The sequence below is a fragment of the Amblyomma mixtum genome, chromosome 7 (assembly GCF_055824585.1).
Source record: "Amblyomma mixtum isolate Tamu chromosome 7, ASM5582458v1, whole genome shotgun sequence".
Taxonomy (NCBI): domain Eukaryota; kingdom Metazoa; phylum Arthropoda; class Arachnida; order Ixodida; family Ixodidae; genus Amblyomma; species Amblyomma mixtum.
The window spans coordinates 95,239,851-95,259,239 of NC_143018.1; the positions used below are offsets into that span (position 1 = coordinate 95,239,851).

The window sequence follows — 19,389 nt, forward strand, 5'->3', positions numbered from 1 at the left end:
TGCTCACTTTTCTATGCTATGTAAAACTTTAGTCGAGTGTTTTGCGAAATATAATCATTTTGGTACTTAAACAAAAACAAACAAGAAAAAAAGGAATTTTCTATCCGATCACGGTGTTCGCTTGCAGGGCTCCGTAGGGTACGTTCCACAAGTGGCGAGTGTGTTCAAGATGTCTCTTCGGGATAACGTGCTATTTGGAAAGTCCTACGACCCAGTGCTCTACCGATGCGTACTGGAAGCATGCGATCTGGTCAAGGACATCGCCTCTTTTCCAGCTGGAGACCTAACTGAAATCGGCGACAAGGTATAGATGAGAATGCACAAACTACGTTATCTCCTCGAGCTATTGTTTTGGGCACGCAGGTATAGCTCGCTGCGTCATGGGCAATCTGTTCGATTGCCTGCAGCATCACACCTGTCTCTTGCGTAGGCCTGCGAAGCTAGAAATGTAAAGACGGCATATTCGGTGGTGAGCAGCTTGGTGCGGGAGGCGCTCCACGCATAACGAAAAGAAGAGTGCTTCTGTTACCTGAAGCGAAAAAGTGGTGGGAAGACATGTGAGGATTTACAAAGAAAAAAAAATTGGAGGCTTGTCAAGGTTAAGCCCAGTGGATGCGAAGCATGTTAAGCAGCTGCCTCAGTGTGGATGGGGCTAAGTAACGGAGACATGGTTTTAGGTTATTAACGTCTTTAGCGTTTGGAGGCATCTTGACCGCATACACGCCCGGCGCAAAGACGCTGGCGCGGTTGCGGGCACAGAGACTGACGCGACGGCGGGCGCGCGCCGCTTCATCCCTGGCATGACGTCACATATCACGTGATGCAGCGATGGTGGCGCCGCCGCCGCGTCGCGCGCGACGGCGCGAACCGAAGCGTGGAGGCCTCCGCCGGGCGACGTCCGACGGCGCGATATCAGGCCCCATCTGCAGCCGGTGTTACGTCATCACGTGACGTCACATCATGTGATCTCACTTCAAGGTCAATGGTGGCCACCGCCGGGCGCCGCGCGAAGGCCCGAAACCTACGTTAATATGCTTCGCATAAAAATATTATGCACTTTTGGTTACTGACCAAGGCCCTTTGACGCAACGTTGTTTGGACACACAAACCTTGCGTGGTGCTTGAATATCTTTCGCTTGTCTGTACCAGCTCTCGTGTTGAACAATATCTATCGCAGAACAAGGTTCTTCACAGGAGAAGTGGCATATAGCGTATATAGGTATATAGCTCTTCACAGGAGAAGTGGTATATAGCGGAACAACTTTCTGTTGTCCTTTGCCCTGCTTACAGGCGTACAACCTCAGCGGTGGCCAGAAGCAGCGAGTGTCCCTAGCACGGGCAGCGTATCAGCAGTGCAGTATCTACCTTCTGGACGACCCACTCAGCGCCCTTGACCCACACGTCTCCTCGAGAGTATTCAAGAGACTTCTTGGCAAGAACGGATTTCTGGGCACGAAGGTGCTCGTAGAAAATACGCAAACCATGTTTACCGCAGTATTTATACGAATGGCCTTCTCTGGGTAAACTAAGTCGAGGTCAGTATGGCAGTATGTCTCGATGAGAATCTCAAGGATTAACTTATTGTCTAAGGAGAGTTTTGCGCGACCGTAAACTTCAGAGTAAACCACATTTAACGTGAACAGTTCCACAACGTGTTTCTAGGCTCATGCTGTGCCATCCGCGGTCGTGTTAAACATCTGGCATAGTGAAGGTATATGTGGACTAGGTGACACACTATGCTAACTCTGTCCTTTCAAGGCATCGGCTGTTAGCTTTGCGTGATCTGCACGAGTGTTTAAATGTTTGGTTTATGGGTATATTGCGGTTTAACGTCCCGAAGCAACTCAGGCTCTTGGTGTCCGAATGTTTTGACTGATTTGGTCCACAGTTAAAATGCGGGCTTTGAAACGTTGCCACCGGGAACGCGCCGTCTGTAGTAATGTGGTTCACTTAAGGCTTATATTGGGTTTGTTTTTAGGTTTGGGGGTCAGTACGGCAAATTCTGTGATATTACCCAAAGGTGCTGACAAGCCTCAATATTTTGCAGTGGAGGATGATTTTCACGGGAAGACGTTAAGCTGGATTTATCATTCTGTAACGCCACATTTATTCCATCTTAGATACCGTTACATACCCCTGGGAGCTACAGTTTTGGCAGCCTGCTCACTCCTGTAGTTCGCCGGTATCAGAGAATTCAGTCCTCGTCTACAATCGCTTGTTCCGGTAGCAAATGTGTTAGCAGAGGGTGGTGCTGTCAACACAGCTTAAGTTTAGTAGGGTAAAGCCACGTAAGCAGTATGTGTAAACACATATTGGCTGGTGCTAATTCGTTTTCAAAAGAAAAAAATGGCGAAGCAGTTGCACAGTGCGCACCAAGTCACAGCATTCATATGTAAACCATTTCTTCGTTACAGAAAAAGTTAATTTACTTGGCAAAAAAAGGCTGCGCACAGTTTCATGCATCGACAATTGGCGTCTAAAAAGGGTAGCAGTGGACCTCATGACCATTTGAACTTCGTTTTATGCTCGAAGAAAGCAGTTATTTATCCCTTGTTTGGGGGGTTTCGGCTGGTAGCTCAAGGTAAAGTTAGCTGACGTGTTCCAAACTTTATGTTTAATGTACATTGACGGGCGAATTATTAGCGGTGGCAGCCTGGCCCTAACCGAGTCGAGTCGAAGCGACGGAAACTCGAAGGCTCCTTCTGTTCTTGAAAGAATTTGTTGCTGGGCTTGAGGTGGGTGATCCAAGAAAATTACCGCCAATAGTAACACGCCCCAAAGGCAAGAACACACGTGCACGACTCTGACTAACAACTGAATGTTATTCAAGCTAACAAGCACATATATAGTGGAATGGGAGAGAGGGGACACAGAAAGGGTAAATAGGAGTTGCACAATTTAACTTAACCCCCTTCCCACTATATTGGTGCCGCCGCAGTGGCTCAGCGGTTATGGTGCTCGGCTGCTGACCCGAAAGACGCGGGTTCGATCCCGGCCGTGGCGGCTGAATTTCTTTGGAGGAGAAATTCTAGAGGCCCGTGTACTGTGCGATGTCAGTGCACGTTAAAGAACCCCAGGTGGTCGAAATTTCCGGAGCCCTCCACTACGGCGTCTCTCATAGCCTTAGTTGCTTTGGGACGTTAAACCCCATAAACCAAACCAAACCAAACTATATTGGTGCTTATTTGCTTATTACGCCTCGCGTACCTGACTTCTTCCCTGCGTGGCGTCTGTTTGTTGGGTGTAGTTCTCGGAGTTCTATTCTTGCACTCACAAGAAAGTAGAAGTTGCCACGTATATTAGAAAAGGTTAAAGTTGCCTTCTTCAGCTTAAGTTATAACATAAACTAAAATTTGAAATGACCTTCTTTGCCTTTTCTTTGGTCTGCTGATTGACCTGACACTAAATTACTGCCTTTCAGACTAGGGTCATGGTCACTAGCCAGGGCCACCTGCTGAGGCACGCCGACCAGCTGTACCTGATGCGGGGAAGGAGTGGAGTCTCTTACTCGCATATCTGGCAGCTCCTCAAGGACCCCCATGCACCGGCTACGTTGCAGGTCGCCGCAGTCACAGGACAAATTCGAGAAGTGGAGAGGAGGTTTGAATCGAACACTGCTATTTTCGCTAGGCGAGCGACCTGCTGCAAATTTCATCGTTGTCTTATGATACAGGCTTATTGCGGATGCTGCTATTTGTTCATGCCGCGAAACATGCTAAAGATATTAAAGAAAGAGAACACAGCGTACTTATTTGGTTAAAGCGTCACCTGACACCCTCAATCCCCGCCGTGGATACTTTATAAGATTTTCTTCCTATTTTAAGTTATAAGGGTACTTGAGCCTGCATTTTTTAATGGAGAATTTCTATGTCAGCAGGTGTTTAATTTTGGAGCCTACGGGTCGTATTGCTAAGCCTATATCTAGTAGCGGGCAGTTTTTTTTTTTTTATAAAAGTCGCAAATCTGAGAACTGGCATCACCGATTCACTGACAGGTCGTGGGTGAAAGATTCGCCCAACTAACATAAAGCGAAACATCTCAGTCAGTCCGCTACCTCCAAATAAGTGTTTATTCCACGATTGGTTAAAACATTTTAGGAAAACCTGCATAACGGATGATTTCTATAACACCATGTCCTGTTGTCGCATTTGGTAAATGTTTACGGGCACAGAAGGGAATAGAGGAGCTAAGCATACCATTTTGTTTGTGCGAACATTATATGTTTAAAACTTGCAAAGGTAGAAGCACGATAAAAGCGCTTAAAGTTTCTCAACCCATACACTACCAACGTTAGGCCAGAAAAATTGATATATGCTTGGACTTGGCCTTTTCCCGAACTTCTTTTGCATATATCGGCCGCGATCCTAAAAATCAATTTTATTTGGCGTTTCTGAGGGCAAGAATTCAGACAAAGAGGAATATTGCCAAATTAAAACTCATGTTCGCATAAGATCCAGCGTAGCTTGCTTGGGAAAGTTAGGCTGTTGTGAAAATCTGGCGACCCAGTGAAAGTAAACCACATGTGTCAGATGGCCCCTTAAAATAGGTAAATTGGAGATTAACCAAAGAAATATGACGAATGTAAACAAAAAGTAAAAGACACGTAACCGCACAGTACAGGAACGAACAGTCGCATCACCCGAGACCATTGCAAAAAAAAAAACGACGGTCCCGATAGTGCTTACTGTTTCGGGCCATCTATACAGGTTATCACCCGTGTTCAGCGGCGCTAATGTTAAAAACGCCTGATCGAAGTGCCACAACTTCAACGTGGAGAAGTGTCAGAGAAGACAGCCACGTAAGAACATTTCAGAGCGCAGTTCTTAGACGCCTGTTCTTGGACTGCGCGTCGTCGTTGGCGCCGTCGGCGTAGCCACCAGAGCTGTAACAAAGCGAAGAGCACGGCGAAAGATGAAAGTAGGACGATAATAAATAAATCGCGGGGACCGACTTTTTTTGTGCATAGCGGTTTAACATTATGCAGTTTTCCATTGCAGTTTTTTCACCCTCTCGGGTGGTTCCATGTCTTCTTTTAAGGGTATTTTGCCATTTTTTCTTATCACTTGCCAAGAGGACGGCAGGTTGTAGGTGGCGATACCATGGCGCGACTCTTCGTATAGTATATATTTCTCGTTTGTTATCAGGCCACAAATAGTAAGTTCAGAATATGACATATCGTTCATCCTTTTATTCGTGGCTTTTATAGCGCATGTTAGTATACCTGAGATGTGGAGCCATCGGTTAGTCTATAAACACTTGTGCAACATATAATGATAAATTTACCTTCCTGTGCTTATGTAGCCGCCCTTGCGTTCGATTTATTGAGGTCGCTTCCATGTTTCTGACGCAGACAGCAATTAATTAGGTCTTTTTTTTTCGTCTGGCTATTTCGTTTCAGTGCCGACGTAGCCACCAGCAACAGGGACAGTCCCAAAGAGAATTTGCTTCATGAAGAGAGCACCGTATCGGTTAAGGTAAGAACCCAAAAACTACCAAAGGCGCCACAGTGGAGTTACGTTCTACGTTTTCTTTTGTATATAGCAAGGGTCAGAAATCGTTGCGAGTGGTTCTTTGCGTTGGCGTCACTGCTACGCTCCCCCTGAGAAGCACTGGACGCGCAAGCGCATTGACCTTTTGTATGTAGTGAAGAATGGCTCCCGTTATTAGCGATAAGAAAGCAGGGGCTTTAAAGCCGTATTTTCCGCAGTTCTATCAACGAGGGTTTAATCTTTATCGTTGTGATTAAATGTACTCTGCATCCTCTGCAGTCAGCAAATCATTGCTTATATGCAGGCATCCTTGAAGCTCAACCAAACAGCTTGATTTAGCCCATTTCTAGAAGTTATTGAGACCTGCGTGTCCTGACAAGAAAATCAAGTACTTATCTTCAGGCATTTAAAAGAAAAGAAAGCCAAAGGAACCCTGAACCAGTCATCAGTTACTTCTTAAGCTGAGAAACTCTGCACTCGTGCTCAGTACTTCCACCGCCATTCAGAGTGCTTGACGTTCACCACGAGCGTTTCGCACAGACGTTTAATCTTGGGCTTTGGAATGAATGGCCGTTTTTGGCTGCCCGCAGAGCGCCCTCAGCGTTGTGTGGAGCACGCTGAAGCTGGGCGGCAAGTGCTTTCCAGTCGCGGTGCTGCTGCTGGCAGCGAGCGCGGCGGTTTCCTCCTGGCAGTTCGTCTGGGTGAAACAGTGGACGGACTCCAGCGACCCCTTGGACATGACCTGGATTTGGGGGATCGCGGCTCTGGCAGTAGGAACCGGCGAGTCATTGTCTTTTTACAGACGACGCGGCACTATGAATATCACAGTGTCGTTTCGGGGCCATGTTAAAGGCTTGTCCGTCATTTTGGAAAATTCTCTTGCGTGTTATGTTTAAAAGACGGTCGAATGTTTCAAAGTGTTTGGTATCGTCATTGAAGTAACTATCAATATAGATGCATTCAGTGTTGTTGTTGCGACTGAGAGAATGATAAAAAGGAAATTGCACGGGCCTGCCAACTGGCTCCAGCCGAGCCACCACCGCTGCCACGTGCAGATATAGGAGAGTTAAAAGATCAGAGGAAAGAGAGAAAGGAAAGAAAAGACGCGCGTCGCAGCAACAACCGCGTCCGCCGTAGCGGACGCTGGCTGAAAAAACAAATAAGCGGCCGTAGCCGCGATTCGTCACCACCTCCCCCTTCAGTGATACAACTGTGTCATGTAAGTACTAGAAACCACCCTTATGATGGGGCAGGCCCGAGCTGATCTTTAGGGTGAACAAGGCTCTTTCAGGTTCTTTCAGGACTTGGTGCGCTAGCAGATGCCCTACCTGGGTGTACCTCTGGCAACCTTTTGAGTGACCCTTCGACTGTTTTTGAACGCATGTGCTCAGAACGTTCAATGTGTGCCATTGATTTCGCTTAACTAAGGAAAATCTGAGACACTTTTACATACGTTCTCCGCAGCAGCAACCTCTGGCGAAATTTAAACCTGTCTTAATTTGCTGGCAAAGCCTGTCCATTCCGCCTCTGCTTATCTCATGCCAACTGCGGCTGCCCACAAGTAACCAGCAATAGTCCTCATCCTTCGTGTACTTCTATTTACAGGACCCGCCATGTCCTGGTTTTACGCATCAAGAGTTAAATTATTTAATTTTTTTTGTTTATTTATTTACTTCTTATTTTTCAAAGGTCCACAAGGGCATTACATGTGGGGTGGGCTGACAAAATTGCATTATTTTGGACGTAGATGATCTTCGATGGCGGATTTGAAATGAACTGGATTGATGAAGGTCGCCACCTCGGATGGAAGGTCATTCCAGTCGTCGGCTGTTATAAGGAATAAAGACTGCTGATATGTTACAGTGCGAGATTTCTCTGGGTAGACTGCGTTAGGGTGGGAGTTACGGGATATCCGATGAGCGCGTGTGATACGGGGCCATCGTGGTGTGATAAAATCTGTGATAGAAGGAAAGACGGGCGAATGCGCAGAATGAGGACGGCACGTGCAAGAAGTGTGCTGCAATAAATACTGCTTTCTTTCACCTTTGATTGTCACTACATAAGTTATCGGAATTTCGGTCTGTTTTGGTCACTTTATTACAGGTAACACTAGACAGCAACGTACAGGCAGAAACTTACACACAAGAAACGTACAGTTCACACCAATATCTATGCCGTCATAAACACCACGCGTACTTAATGGTTCCTGCTTCAGGTTTACTGATTTAACAGGAAGGCGTCATGAGGGTTCCATTCCTTTCCCCTTCTTGTTTTAACCTTATAGAAAATGTTAACAAACCGGCGTGTACTGAGTGCCCTGTAGGGCATGACTGTAATTTACAGAGCAGTGCGAATGACAATGATTCCACCGTTTTCACGAACGGATTTTTATACCATTGGTGACTGGCACAAGTTGTGGAAACTGAACAGTAATTTTGAGAGAACTGTTGCTACCCCCCTTTTTTTAAAGAGTTGCTCAGCTAACCTACCATATAAGCACTAATAACGGTTTGTGACCTAAATCGCTCTGAAGTTGAAATATGTGCTATAATATTGTTACATTAGGCCAATAACCCCGTAACAATATTGAAATAAAAACTCCCTGGCTTTAAGCTTTTCGAAAGTTGGGGAAATAATTCATTTTTAAATCAGAATTCCTATTCCGTTTCCTTCTGTCGAACAAGAGAAAATCTTTACTTCTCCAATGTTCATATATTAGTTTAGAATGTCCTTGAACAATCTTGGGTACTGATGACATGGTATTAAAGCGTACACGTGAACCAGGCAGGTGTCAGGCAGGGAGACACGATCTCGCCAATGCTCTTCACTGCCTGCTTACAGGAGGTATTCCGGGGACTGGAATGGGAAGAGTTGGGGATAAGAGCTAATGGAGAATACCTGAGTAATTTGCGATTCGCTGATGACATTGCCTTGCTAAGCAACTCAGGACAAGAACTGAAAAGCATGATCAATCAGCTAGACAGGCAGAGTAGAACGGTGGGGCTAAGAATTAACATGCAGAAAACCAAAGTAATGTTCAATAGCCTTGCAAGGGAACAGCAGTTCGCAATTGGTAGCGAGGTGCTAGAAGTAGTAAGAGAATATGTCTACTTAGGGCAGGTAGTGACCGCAGATCCGGATCATGAGAGGGAAATAACTAGAAGAATAAGAATGGGGTGGAGCGCGTATGGCAGGTTCTCTCAGGTCATGAATGGCAGCTTACCAATATCCATGAAGAGAAAAGTATATAACAGCTGTATCCTACCGGTACTCACCTATGGGGCAGAAACGTGGAGGCTAACAAAGAGGGTTCAGCTTAAGTTAAGAACAACGCAGCGAGCTATGGAAAGGAAAATGATAGGTGTAACGTTAAGAGATCGGAAGAGGGCGGAGTGGGTGAGGGAACAAACGCGGGTTAATGACATCCTAGTTGAAATCAAGAGGAAGAAGTGGGCTTGGGCAGGGCATGTAATGCGAAGGCAAGATAACCGCTGGTCCTTAAGGGTAACGGAGTGGATTCCTAGAGAAGGCAAACGTAGCAGGGGACGGCAGAAAGTTAGGTGGGCGGATGAGATTAAGAAGTTTGCGGGGATACAGTGGCTGCAACTGGCGAAGGACAGGGTTAATTGGAGAGACATGGGAGAGGCCTTTGCCCTGCAGTGGGTGTAGTCAGGCTGATGATGATGATGATGAACCAGTGCAAGGCAGGGCAGCTCTTTTGTTCAAAATAATAATAACCCACTTCTTATTTTAACACAGCACAGCAGAAACTTGAGGTAGAGCGAGGTTGCCGAGCGAAGGTGCTTCCACCTGAGTTGGATATTTTCAAAACTTATAACTGACACAAGACTACTATACAAGCAACGAGGGCCAGGTAGCTTACATTATAAGATTATTCTGTTCCGCTGCAAGACTAACACTTCTTTACTTAAAGTTACTCCTTTTCAAATATGCTATATGACAAGAATTTACCAGTCTCAGTAGCCAGGATTGTCCCTGATGACACTTTTTTTTTACCATTGCACGCTTATTGGTAGATTTACAGCTTGTTACGTTCTTTCATTTTTTAGTTGATTCCGTCTATCACGCATGTTGCATCACTAAAAAATCAATACTCGCCAAATACTGCGTAAATTGATTGCTGTTGAAAACTTACCGTGAATTGACTTGATGCATTATAATTTTCCTGCTATTGAAAACTTACCGTAAATTGACTTGATGCATTATAATTTTCCCGCTATGGCCTTATATATGCTATACCTCGCTCTCTTTCTTACAACCGCGTAATTTTTCTGTTCTTCCTTGTCCGCTCTTGCATCAATGTCTGAATGACCACGTGCAGTACTGTTTCGTGCCGCTGGGAACTGCCTGTTCAGCTGGTCGCTGGACCGGCTCTCACGGCTGCTGCACCACCGCATGCTAGAGCACGTACTGCTTAGCCCGGTGTCTTTCTTCGACGTGACGCCTCGGGGCACCATCCTAAACCGCTTCACCACGGACCTGAACGACATCGACACGCGGTTCGCTGTCCTGGGCCGGCAAGCTATCCAGACCCTACTCCTGGTGCTTTCCAGGGTGGGGGTGCTCGGAACCGAATCGACTGTACTGGTGGCTGTCAGCGTGACCGTGATCATCGGCTTCGCCATCGGCATGGTAAGGCTGGTCGCTGTCTCGATTACGGGTCGCAGCGACTGCAAGGCAAGGCCCAGAGTGGCTTTAAGATTTTGTTCTGAAGTGCTTCACATGGTCTACACAAAAATAAATATCAAAAAATGAATTTATGTGGTGCGAAAGATATACGGAAATCTGTAAGCTCTTTATGTGTTTAAGGTATAGCTTCCATGCCTCTTCCGCATCGTTGACTCCATACGGACTCCGTATAGATTTCGGCACTTGCTATGAGCATTGTCATTACTTTCCATGTAAATTCCATATACTTCATTTGCTTTCCGTCTTAGCCATACCGAAAACATGCATATTCTTATAACGTTTTTCAACTGTCCTTATGAGAGCCGGAACACTTATAATGGAGACCCGCCGCATGACCGTTGGATGGTGTGCTCGGGTGTCCTTTTTTTCTGTCAGTATTTGCCTTTGCTTATTACTTGTTGAACTATATTTGCCTGATGTAAATTACGTGGTTTTAAAGACAATAAAAGGCTCGCCTATGTAACGTCGGAATTTCATTGAAACGGTGAAAGGTAAAAAAAAAGCGCTAGCAATTTTCATGTCAAACTTTACTGAATACTAAACAATCAGCGTCCAGAAAGGGCGTGTGCTTCAGCGCTTGAATATCTTTTCACCACGGAATGTTTCACGTGTAAAATACCTGTTTCCCTCTGGATTTCGAAGCGGCTGACCGTCTTTATCTTCAGGTGTCGGAATTAAGCCGGCTGGGCGAGGGGTCAGCTCCTTCATGGAGCAAGAAGCGTGCACCGAACTCCGCGGAGCCGGTTCCTTCTCGGCTGCTCTCTCGGCTCGGAAACTCTTTAGTTTCCGGCCAGCGTTACGGGTGGTTGTGGCCACACGCTCTCGTCGCATCGTCGCCTCCCGCGGCAGGCGCACGGAAGGTCTCTGGCGCCACGCCGCCAGACTTCTGGTTCGGGCAGCTTCGCTCTGAACCTGTCCTAAACCAATAGTGAACCAGATAGTACTGCTCGTAACGAGGTTTTCATGCTATCGCATTATCAGAGCTAATGGTAACTAGGCGTCCTCCAAGTTTTCTTTTTTGTGGTAATCCTTCTTGTTCGCCGGTTGTAATAAAGGCCAAAGTAGGATTTGGCAAACACTACTCCTTGCGCGCATTTATGTTCCCTTTTCCACGCTGCACCACATACAGTAGGAAACAAAAGATATGATATCATCAGCTTTTTACTATAAGTTCAAAATATCCTTTAAGCAAACTACCTGTCTGCGTTTTCTAAGCCTATCTGGATGCTCTTCAGGAATGGTTGGGGTCGTAAATGTTTGCGTTCAGTTCGCTTTTTTGTTGTCCTTTAATGGAACCTGCCCAATACGTTCTAAGTCTTTCTAAATAAATAAAAACGTGCTGTGATTTTCGAGTGATATTTTCTGCGGTTGTATATAATAGTGGACGTTTTTGTTAGCAATGGGCCGAGTGCCATGCGCACGCAACCTATCAAGACACTTGAAAGGGATGTTATGAGCGGCTGCAACCATGTAATGAAACACCACTAGCTTTCATGTAGTTTTCAATAACTCAGTGCGCAGTTTCTTAAAGTCTCGAAGTTTCGAACGCTGGACTTCGAACGACGTCCAGCAGGGCACTAAGCATGCGCTTGGCGTAGACACTGGGGTCCGTCCAGTCTTTGTCGACCTGAAAATGTAGGCAGAGCAGAGGTGTTGTGGGCATGGAGGTTCGCCGTTCCGGGGCTGGTTCTTTTATATGAGATCCTGAGTAGGCGTCACCGATTCAGGATATTCGGTGTGCAAGCTACCGGCTCGCGCTCTGTTAGAGAGAACCTGGGCCGGGCGAGGGCGGCCCGAAAGAATGGTATGTGGCTCATGTGGGTCCAAGATCCCGCAACAAAAACCCTCCGCTGATGTTCAGTGCGGGTGATGGAGTCCGGTATAATGATTCTACAAGCGACACTGGACGCAGTAGACAACCAGCTTCACTCTATGAACATGCGCCCATATCCTGAAAATACAAACTTTCTCGTCGTCGATTCACCGCCCGGCAGTGTTAACGTCACTATATTCTTCGGCGGGCAGCGTTTCAGCCAACCGCCGCAAGGTTATCTCGGTTTGATTGGCGCTCCCATAAACCAACTCGGTACGGCTAAAGCTTAGACCTACCGGTTTAAACTTCAGTGAAAATCTACGCTCCACCTGATCAAACGGCTCCCTAACAAGAACGGTAGCGCAGGGACGGAGGTCTCTCGTCGCCTTACCGACGCTGTCCTGCTCGCTAAGCTGCGCTACCGCGTTCCGAGTGCAAAACACTCGGCACACTTTTCAGCAGACAGTACCTTTTGCTTGTTCATTATACAGTTCAGAGCTGAGATGGCACAACACACAGGGTTCAAGCGGCAGCAGGTGGGTCGTGCCTCAACACCCACTGCTATGGTACACGAAGAAAAATTTGGCATTTAAAGGCATTAGACGAAGCCTTCAGAATGTTTTACGGCGATTTCTCGGCTCGTATTGAATTTGGAAATCTTTTCATTTAGGGAAATATTACGCAACAGGCAGAAAGGTGCTCAGTACGACCGAAGAACGCATAATAAAATGGCGTGCAGCACTTTGGTTCTGCGGACAACATAGGTAATATGCGAACGCTCCTTCCGCAGCGCTACGATTGAGAACCGTTTTGAGAGGACTTTGTCGTGCAGTGAACGTCATCAGGCCACGGCCGGGTTTAGCTCATGTAAGTCTGCAGTGAAGCTGTACCTTCATTCATCCCTGCTACATACTCTTCGTCCACAGGAAGGCAATGGTACTTTGTCTGAGCGTTTCTTGTTACGTAAGCAAAAAACTAGTCACAAGAGAAATTTCTAAGCGCCTCGAAAAGCGTAACTGCTTTCCTGCTGCACTTTTCACCGCTCATCAGAGTAATAAAACACCATGTGGATTATGGGTATTGCTCCTGGCAACAGCTCTTTTCGTTAAGCTGTGTCGCACTATTGAAGTGATACTGCTACCGCTGAGGATACGCCGAGATGATGACGATGCATCCGATATCACAGGGCATCCTGACACGGGCTTCGAATGCGGCGCGCTTCCTACGGACCACGCTGTTCTCGAAGCTCCTGCAGCACGCCACGGAAAGCATCGAGTCGCTGAGCCTGGTGCGCACGTTTGGCGCCAATGAGCGCTGCTACGCGCGCTACTGCCGCCTGGCCAACCAGAACGCCCGAGCCACGTCCGCGTGGCTGGCGTGCAACCGCATCTTGCGTATGTTCACCACCACTTGCGCCCTGATCATCGTGCTGGCCACACTGGGCTCGGTCGTCGGCGACAGCTCGGGTCCCCCCGACGGCAGCGCCATCGGCTTGGCACTTAGCTCGTCGCTGTCGGTGAGTCGAAGGCAGAGCTGAGCGTGTTTTTCAACAATAAGCAAAGCGATGAGGAAAAAGGTCTGTAAAAAGACGACCGTACTTAGAAAAGGCACAGACGCGCGCTCCTTCCTACCATTGTTCGTTACTTCTAGCGCCTTTTTGTTCTTTTGCGATATTGCCCTGACTTGCTCAAGAGGCTTTTTCTGCAACGTGCACTGTATGTGCACGTTATAAACAACCACAGGTGACCAAAATGAATCTAGAGCCCTTCTTTAAGGCGTCTCTGTTAGCCTATATGCAGCTTTTTGACGTCAAACTCTCAGTGCCCTGCCATCCACACCTTGATGTATCTAGATCGTTAAAACAGTTCAGCGAGAAACCGCCGCGGTGGCTGTGGCGTTCGGCGGCTGAGTCCACGGTCAAAGGACCGAATTCCTGCCGTGGTGGCCGCGTTTCTATGGAGGAGAAATCCAACAACTCCCGTCGACTGGGCGATGTCAGTGGACATTCAAGAGCCTCGAGGGGTCGAACTTTATGCTTTGGAAACTTTTAAATGCTATACCGTACACGGTGTATCCTACGAAGAGAGTTCCGCTTCAACGTGCACTCTGTGGGAAGTCATTTCTTGCTCTCTCGACAGTGTCAACGGTTAGATAAGGAAACGAAAAAGGGGGCTTTCGACATCACTGAAAACGGAGCATGGCTCACCACTAACGCGTATTCTGTCTAGGAATTCGCAAGCGATTAAGTTACAAGCTGTAAGTGTAACTAATGAGTGCAAAATGGATGAAAGTACACAATATATCGGTTCAGCCTCTAGGCTCGGATGCGTAAAGGGGCGTAAATGAGTATGAAAGTACACAATATATCGGTTCAGCCTCTAGGCTCGGATGCGTAAAGGGGCGTAAATGAGTAGGCATATTTGCACATTCAACCACTCAGCAGTGCTTTCTTTAACTGCTTTTTTATTGCTTAACCAAAATGCAGAAAAGTTCACGCACACTGCTCATTTCATTGTACTGGACGCATGTGAGACTATGTTGTGTTCTTAGCCGGTGTCCGTATCAGCTCATTGAACCGCATTATAAGCACATATAGGACTATGTAATCGTGTGCTTATAACACAAGCTGAAGACTGCAAAACACCCAGCAGTGTGTTTCTGCAGCCAAAATAGCGGCGAATTACTGTAATACTGTACAGCAGTATTTCCTAACGTACTTCTAAAAAAAGTCATTATCAGCGGGGAACAATCCCGCTGAAAGGAGCCAAAAATTCAAGTAGGCGCACTGCTACACGAGCAAGACAGTCAGAGCTGAAGAAGTTCATTGCGATTAAGTTTGGCTCACAACGATATGCTGGTCCGTCAGCTGGTTCCACGCTACATAAGCCGGCCATGTAGGAAGAGGATGGCAGATACTAATATGGTTGAATGGCAGCGAGGCCAGAGGAAAGGAAATGTGGCAGAGAAGAAAATCATCATCATCGACCTGACTACGCCCACTGCAGGGCAAAGGCCTCTCTCATGTCACTCCAATTAACCCTGTCCTTTGCCAGTTGCGTTGCAGCCACCGCATGCCCGCAAACTTCTTAATCTCATCCACCCACCCCACTTTGTGCCGCCCCCTTGCTACGCTTGCCGTCTCTTGGAGTCCACTCCGATACCCTTACGAACCAACGGTTATCTTGCCTTCGCATCACATGCCCTACCCAAGCACATTTCTTCCTCTTGATTTCGACTAGGGTGTCATTAAGCTGCGTTTGTTCCCTAACTCACTCCGCCCGCTTCCGACCTCTTAACGTTACACCAATTTGTCCTTAACTGAAGCTGAACCCTCTTCCTTAGCCTTCACGTTTCTGCCCCATAGGTCGGTACCAGTAAGATGCAGCTGTTGTATACTTTTCTCTGCAGGGATATTGGTAAACTGCCATTCATGATCTGAGATAACCTGCCATATGCGCTTCACCCAATTCTTATCCTTCTAATTATTTCCCTCTCTTGATCCCGATCTGCGGTCACTACCTGCCCTAAGTAGGCATTCTCTTACTACTTCCAGTCCCTCACTACCAATTGCGAGCTGCTCTTCCCTTGCTATACTGCTGAACACTACTTTGGTTTTGCGCATGTTAATTTTTAGACCCACCGTTCTGCTCTGCCTGTCTAAGTCATTAATATGCTTTGCAGTTCATATCCTGAGTGATTTAGCAAGGCAATGTCATCAGCGAATAGCAGATTACTTAAGTGTCCTGCAATAACTCTTACCCCAACTGTTCCCAATTGAGGCCTCAGGATGCCTCCTTTAAAGAAATGGCGAGATCGTGTCGCCATACCTGACACCTTTCCATATTGGAATTTTATTGCTCACTTTATGGCGGACTATGGTAGCTGAGCAGTCTTTGTAGATATCTTCAAATATTTGCACCTAACACCCTTCTACACCCTTATTCCGCAATGCCTGTATGACAGCTGAGGTTTTCACTCAGTCAAATGCTTTCTCGTAATCAATGAAGGCTATATATAGGGGTCGGTTATATTCTGCGCATTTTTCTATCACCTGATTGATAGTGTAAATATGGTCTATTGTCGAGTGTCCTTTACGAAAGCCTGCCTGATTATTTGGTTGACTGAAGTCTAAGTTGTCCGAATCTATTAAAAATTGCCTTTGTAAAGGCTTTGTAGGCAACGGAGAGTAATCTGATAGGTGTGTAATTTGTCAAGGCCTTGACGTCTCCTTTCTTATGTATTTAGATAATGTTAGCATTCTTTCAAGCTTCGGGAACGATAGAGGTCATAAGGAATTGCGTATACAGAGTGGCTAGTTATTCTAGCACAATCTCTCCTCCGTCCTTCAAGAGGTCGGCTGTTACTTAATCCTCATCAGCTGCGTTCCCCCTTTGCATTGCTGCTGTGGCTTTCTTTACTTCCTCCTTAGCTACCGGTGGGATGTCCCATTACTGTGCGCTGCTGTCTCTGTTATTAACGTTCTGACTTCATTGGCTAATATATAGATTTGTGTAGAACTCTTCGGCTATTTGAACTATTTTATCTACATTGCTAATAACATTACATGACAGAGAAGCAAATAGCTCGGGACAAATGAGGCATGCAGGGGAGGGACGGAGGCGGCAGGGCAAAGAACAGGCGATGGTGAGGACTCTATTCGGGTGGAGGCGGTGAAGAACGCGTACCTGCGAAGTGATTGATAGCTACGTGAGGAGGGGGCAGGATACGAAGATCTTTTGTAATGTTGTCATAGCCCTCATTATTATTTATCCACATTATTGATTTATTATACGCCCTTGAATATGTCGGTCAACTTTACCAGAGCTATGTGAAGTAATCGTATTTAGCGATATTATTTCGACGGCAATATAACCTCACTCAGATTATTCTCCAGATATTCTTACTTCATTCATGTAAGCGCCAGGAACGAGGTATGAAGAAAGTTATTTATATTTTAAAATCTAAGGACTGCACAGATAAAGGGTGCTTTAAAGTATAATTTTCAAAATAATATTTTCAAAGATGCAAGAGATGAAGTGCATATTAACATAACTGGTTCTATTAAATGACAAATGAGCGTAATTGTGAAGCGGCAGTGTTTACTACACATTTGCGATTTTTTTTTACTGTACGCGTAACTGCAATATTTAAGTCACCAGCTTCACTGGCTGCATACTACAAGTTTTTTTTATGTAAACCAAGCTCCCAAAGGACATGAGCAGAGATAAATTGTGACTTAGAGATGCCTTGTTCGGGTGAGGTGTGAACAAATCGCGAAGCACAAAAGCTGTTTAGCGGTAAAAGAAACGCCGCAGCTATGTCGCAAGTTGCTGGCCGAATAATGGCGCGTAGTTTTTAATGCCACGCTTTAAGCCGCGGTTCGACACGCCTGGCCAGCAATACGAATTATTTCGTAAAGCGCGAAGCTTTCAACAGAAGAAAACAGCTTTCGTTAAGCGGAAAGTATTTATTGCAGGTGCCTTTGTCCGACTGATCTGGGTAAGAGCCGCCGCGGTGGCTCAGTGGTTCTTGCGCTCGGCTGTTAACCAGAAACACGCGGGTTTGATCCCAGCTGCTTCGGTCGAATTTCGACCGAAGAGAAATTCTATCGGCCTGCGTACTGCGCGATGTCAGTGAGAGCGCGTTAAAGAACCCGAGGTGATCGAAATTTCGGAAGCCCTTCACTACGGCGGCCCTCGTAGCTTGAGTCGCTTTGGGACGTTAAACACCAATAGACCATAAAATAAACCATCTGAGTAAGCAAAATGTGCAGGAGCCGATTTTATGTGCTGAGCTAGCAGCTGCAGTGGCCTCTTCGTGTCTTCTTTGAAGTAAGCGGTTCTACGTTAGGAGCATGCCACAAATTCTGGTGTTAGATTCAGGTGGCAAAAAAAAAAACAATTTCACGCCATTCAACGTTCTTCGAATCATGTGCCATAGTAAGCTTAATTGAACTATCGCTACTTTTGACACCGCAATGAAAGTGCTGGGAAGTTCGCGCGTAAGGATGTATGTGCACGCAGTACAAGTCGTGTAAGGTATATTTGTAAGTGCGGTGTGCATGACACGGCAGAACACTCACTATGTACTGTGGAAAACAGCTAATGCTACGTCGTAGTTATTGGTTCACTGCTGTGCTACATACTTGCAGTATGTCTGCTTCTTGCTTCAAAGCATTTTGCAGCACTGCACTTTATGACTGTAAGGAAGTGGAAATTCGCTAAACACATTGCAAGGCCAAAGTACTGCAGTGAAACCGGAGTTTTATGTAAGCAGCTTTGAGTCCTAAGTGAGGGAAGTCCCAAGGGTCACTACTGTCACTGCGTCAGGTAGACCCTCGTTATTTTACTTATATCTAGTGAGACTGGCACAGATAGGATGCGTCCAAAATATTTAATTCCCAGCTGCAGCTACCTCCAAGTTTGATAGTAACATAACTCCCACCGAGCAGTTACTCTCTACTCCCTCTTACTTTACTTTAGAAAGTTAGTAAAAACGTTTGGAAACGTCTTGCGGAGCCAGCACGCCAGTACTAAGGAGCTACAGTGCAGTCAGCGAAGTTCTGCAGCTACTGTTGCATGATCACTTCGCCCGTCAAAGTAATATTCACGGAATACATAAGTATTCTATACATGGTGAAGGAACACTGAACGCTTTGAAGTGCTGGTTGGTCATGTTCACGCATGAGCACCACGCTTTAATCATAACCTACCTGACAGTTAACAGGGGTGTGACACCAACAATTGCATGTATAATTAGTACCTATGCGTTGACATTACACATAATTTTTCCTTGGACAATGCGCATTGCATCCATTTGCGAAAAAGCATTGCAATGGTTCGGTTACCCAGTCCGCTAAGGAAGAAATCCTTCAGATGATGTCCGTAAGCTAGATTGTTTTCCTTTGTTCATCCGGGACTACAATTCCCCTCATATGTATGTCCTAACGCAACCCTATTTCTATAGCCTTGTCTTTATAATAGCTTCACGAGGGCCTCATTTGGCAGTCGATGCTTTAGATATCATCACAGGGGTCTCGTACACCTGCCACCTCACCATTCAATCCCGTGCCCCTTGACACTCACGATTATTCATTACATTCTATGTCTGCCGCCACCGACGTGGGTCGCGCTAGTGAACTCCTTCACATTTAGGTTACACTCGATATAAATATTATGAGAACAAAAGTAACTGCGCAAAAGGACGGGACAAGAGAGTTGTTAGTCTGCGTTTGTCCCGTGTGGTTCTCTTTCTCTTGTCCCGTCCTTTTGCCCAGTTACTTTTGTTCTCATAATGTCGTACCAACTAGCCCCTCGCCGCACTCTTCCCGATATAAATACCCTCCAAAGTACCAAATTACACAGCTACCGCCACTGC

The 19,389-nt window shown here is 46.3% G+C and overlaps 1 protein-coding gene across 6 annotated transcripts in view; it reads left to right on the forward strand.

Moving 5' to 3' along the window:
• LOC149336900 (ATP-binding cassette sub-family C member 2-like) overlaps nucleotides 1-19,389 on the forward strand; it is a 166,994-nt gene that overhangs the window by 135,958 nt on the left and 11,647 nt on the right. For all 6 annotated transcript variants that reach the window (XM_089553194.1, XM_089553192.1, XM_089553193.1 and 3 more), the window contains 7 exons: nucleotides 128-304; nucleotides 1,291-1,458; nucleotides 3,422-3,600; nucleotides 5,399-5,474; nucleotides 6,080-6,269; nucleotides 9,832-10,142; nucleotides 13,199-13,528. In XM_089553194.1, the coding sequence (XP_089409320.1) occupies nucleotides 128-304; nucleotides 1,291-1,458; nucleotides 3,422-3,600; nucleotides 5,399-5,474; nucleotides 6,080-6,269; nucleotides 9,832-10,142; nucleotides 13,199-13,528 (1,431 nt within the window). The remainder of the gene's footprint in view (nucleotides 1-127; nucleotides 305-1,290; nucleotides 1,459-3,421; nucleotides 3,601-5,398; nucleotides 5,475-6,079; nucleotides 6,270-9,831; nucleotides 10,143-13,198; nucleotides 13,529-19,389) is intronic.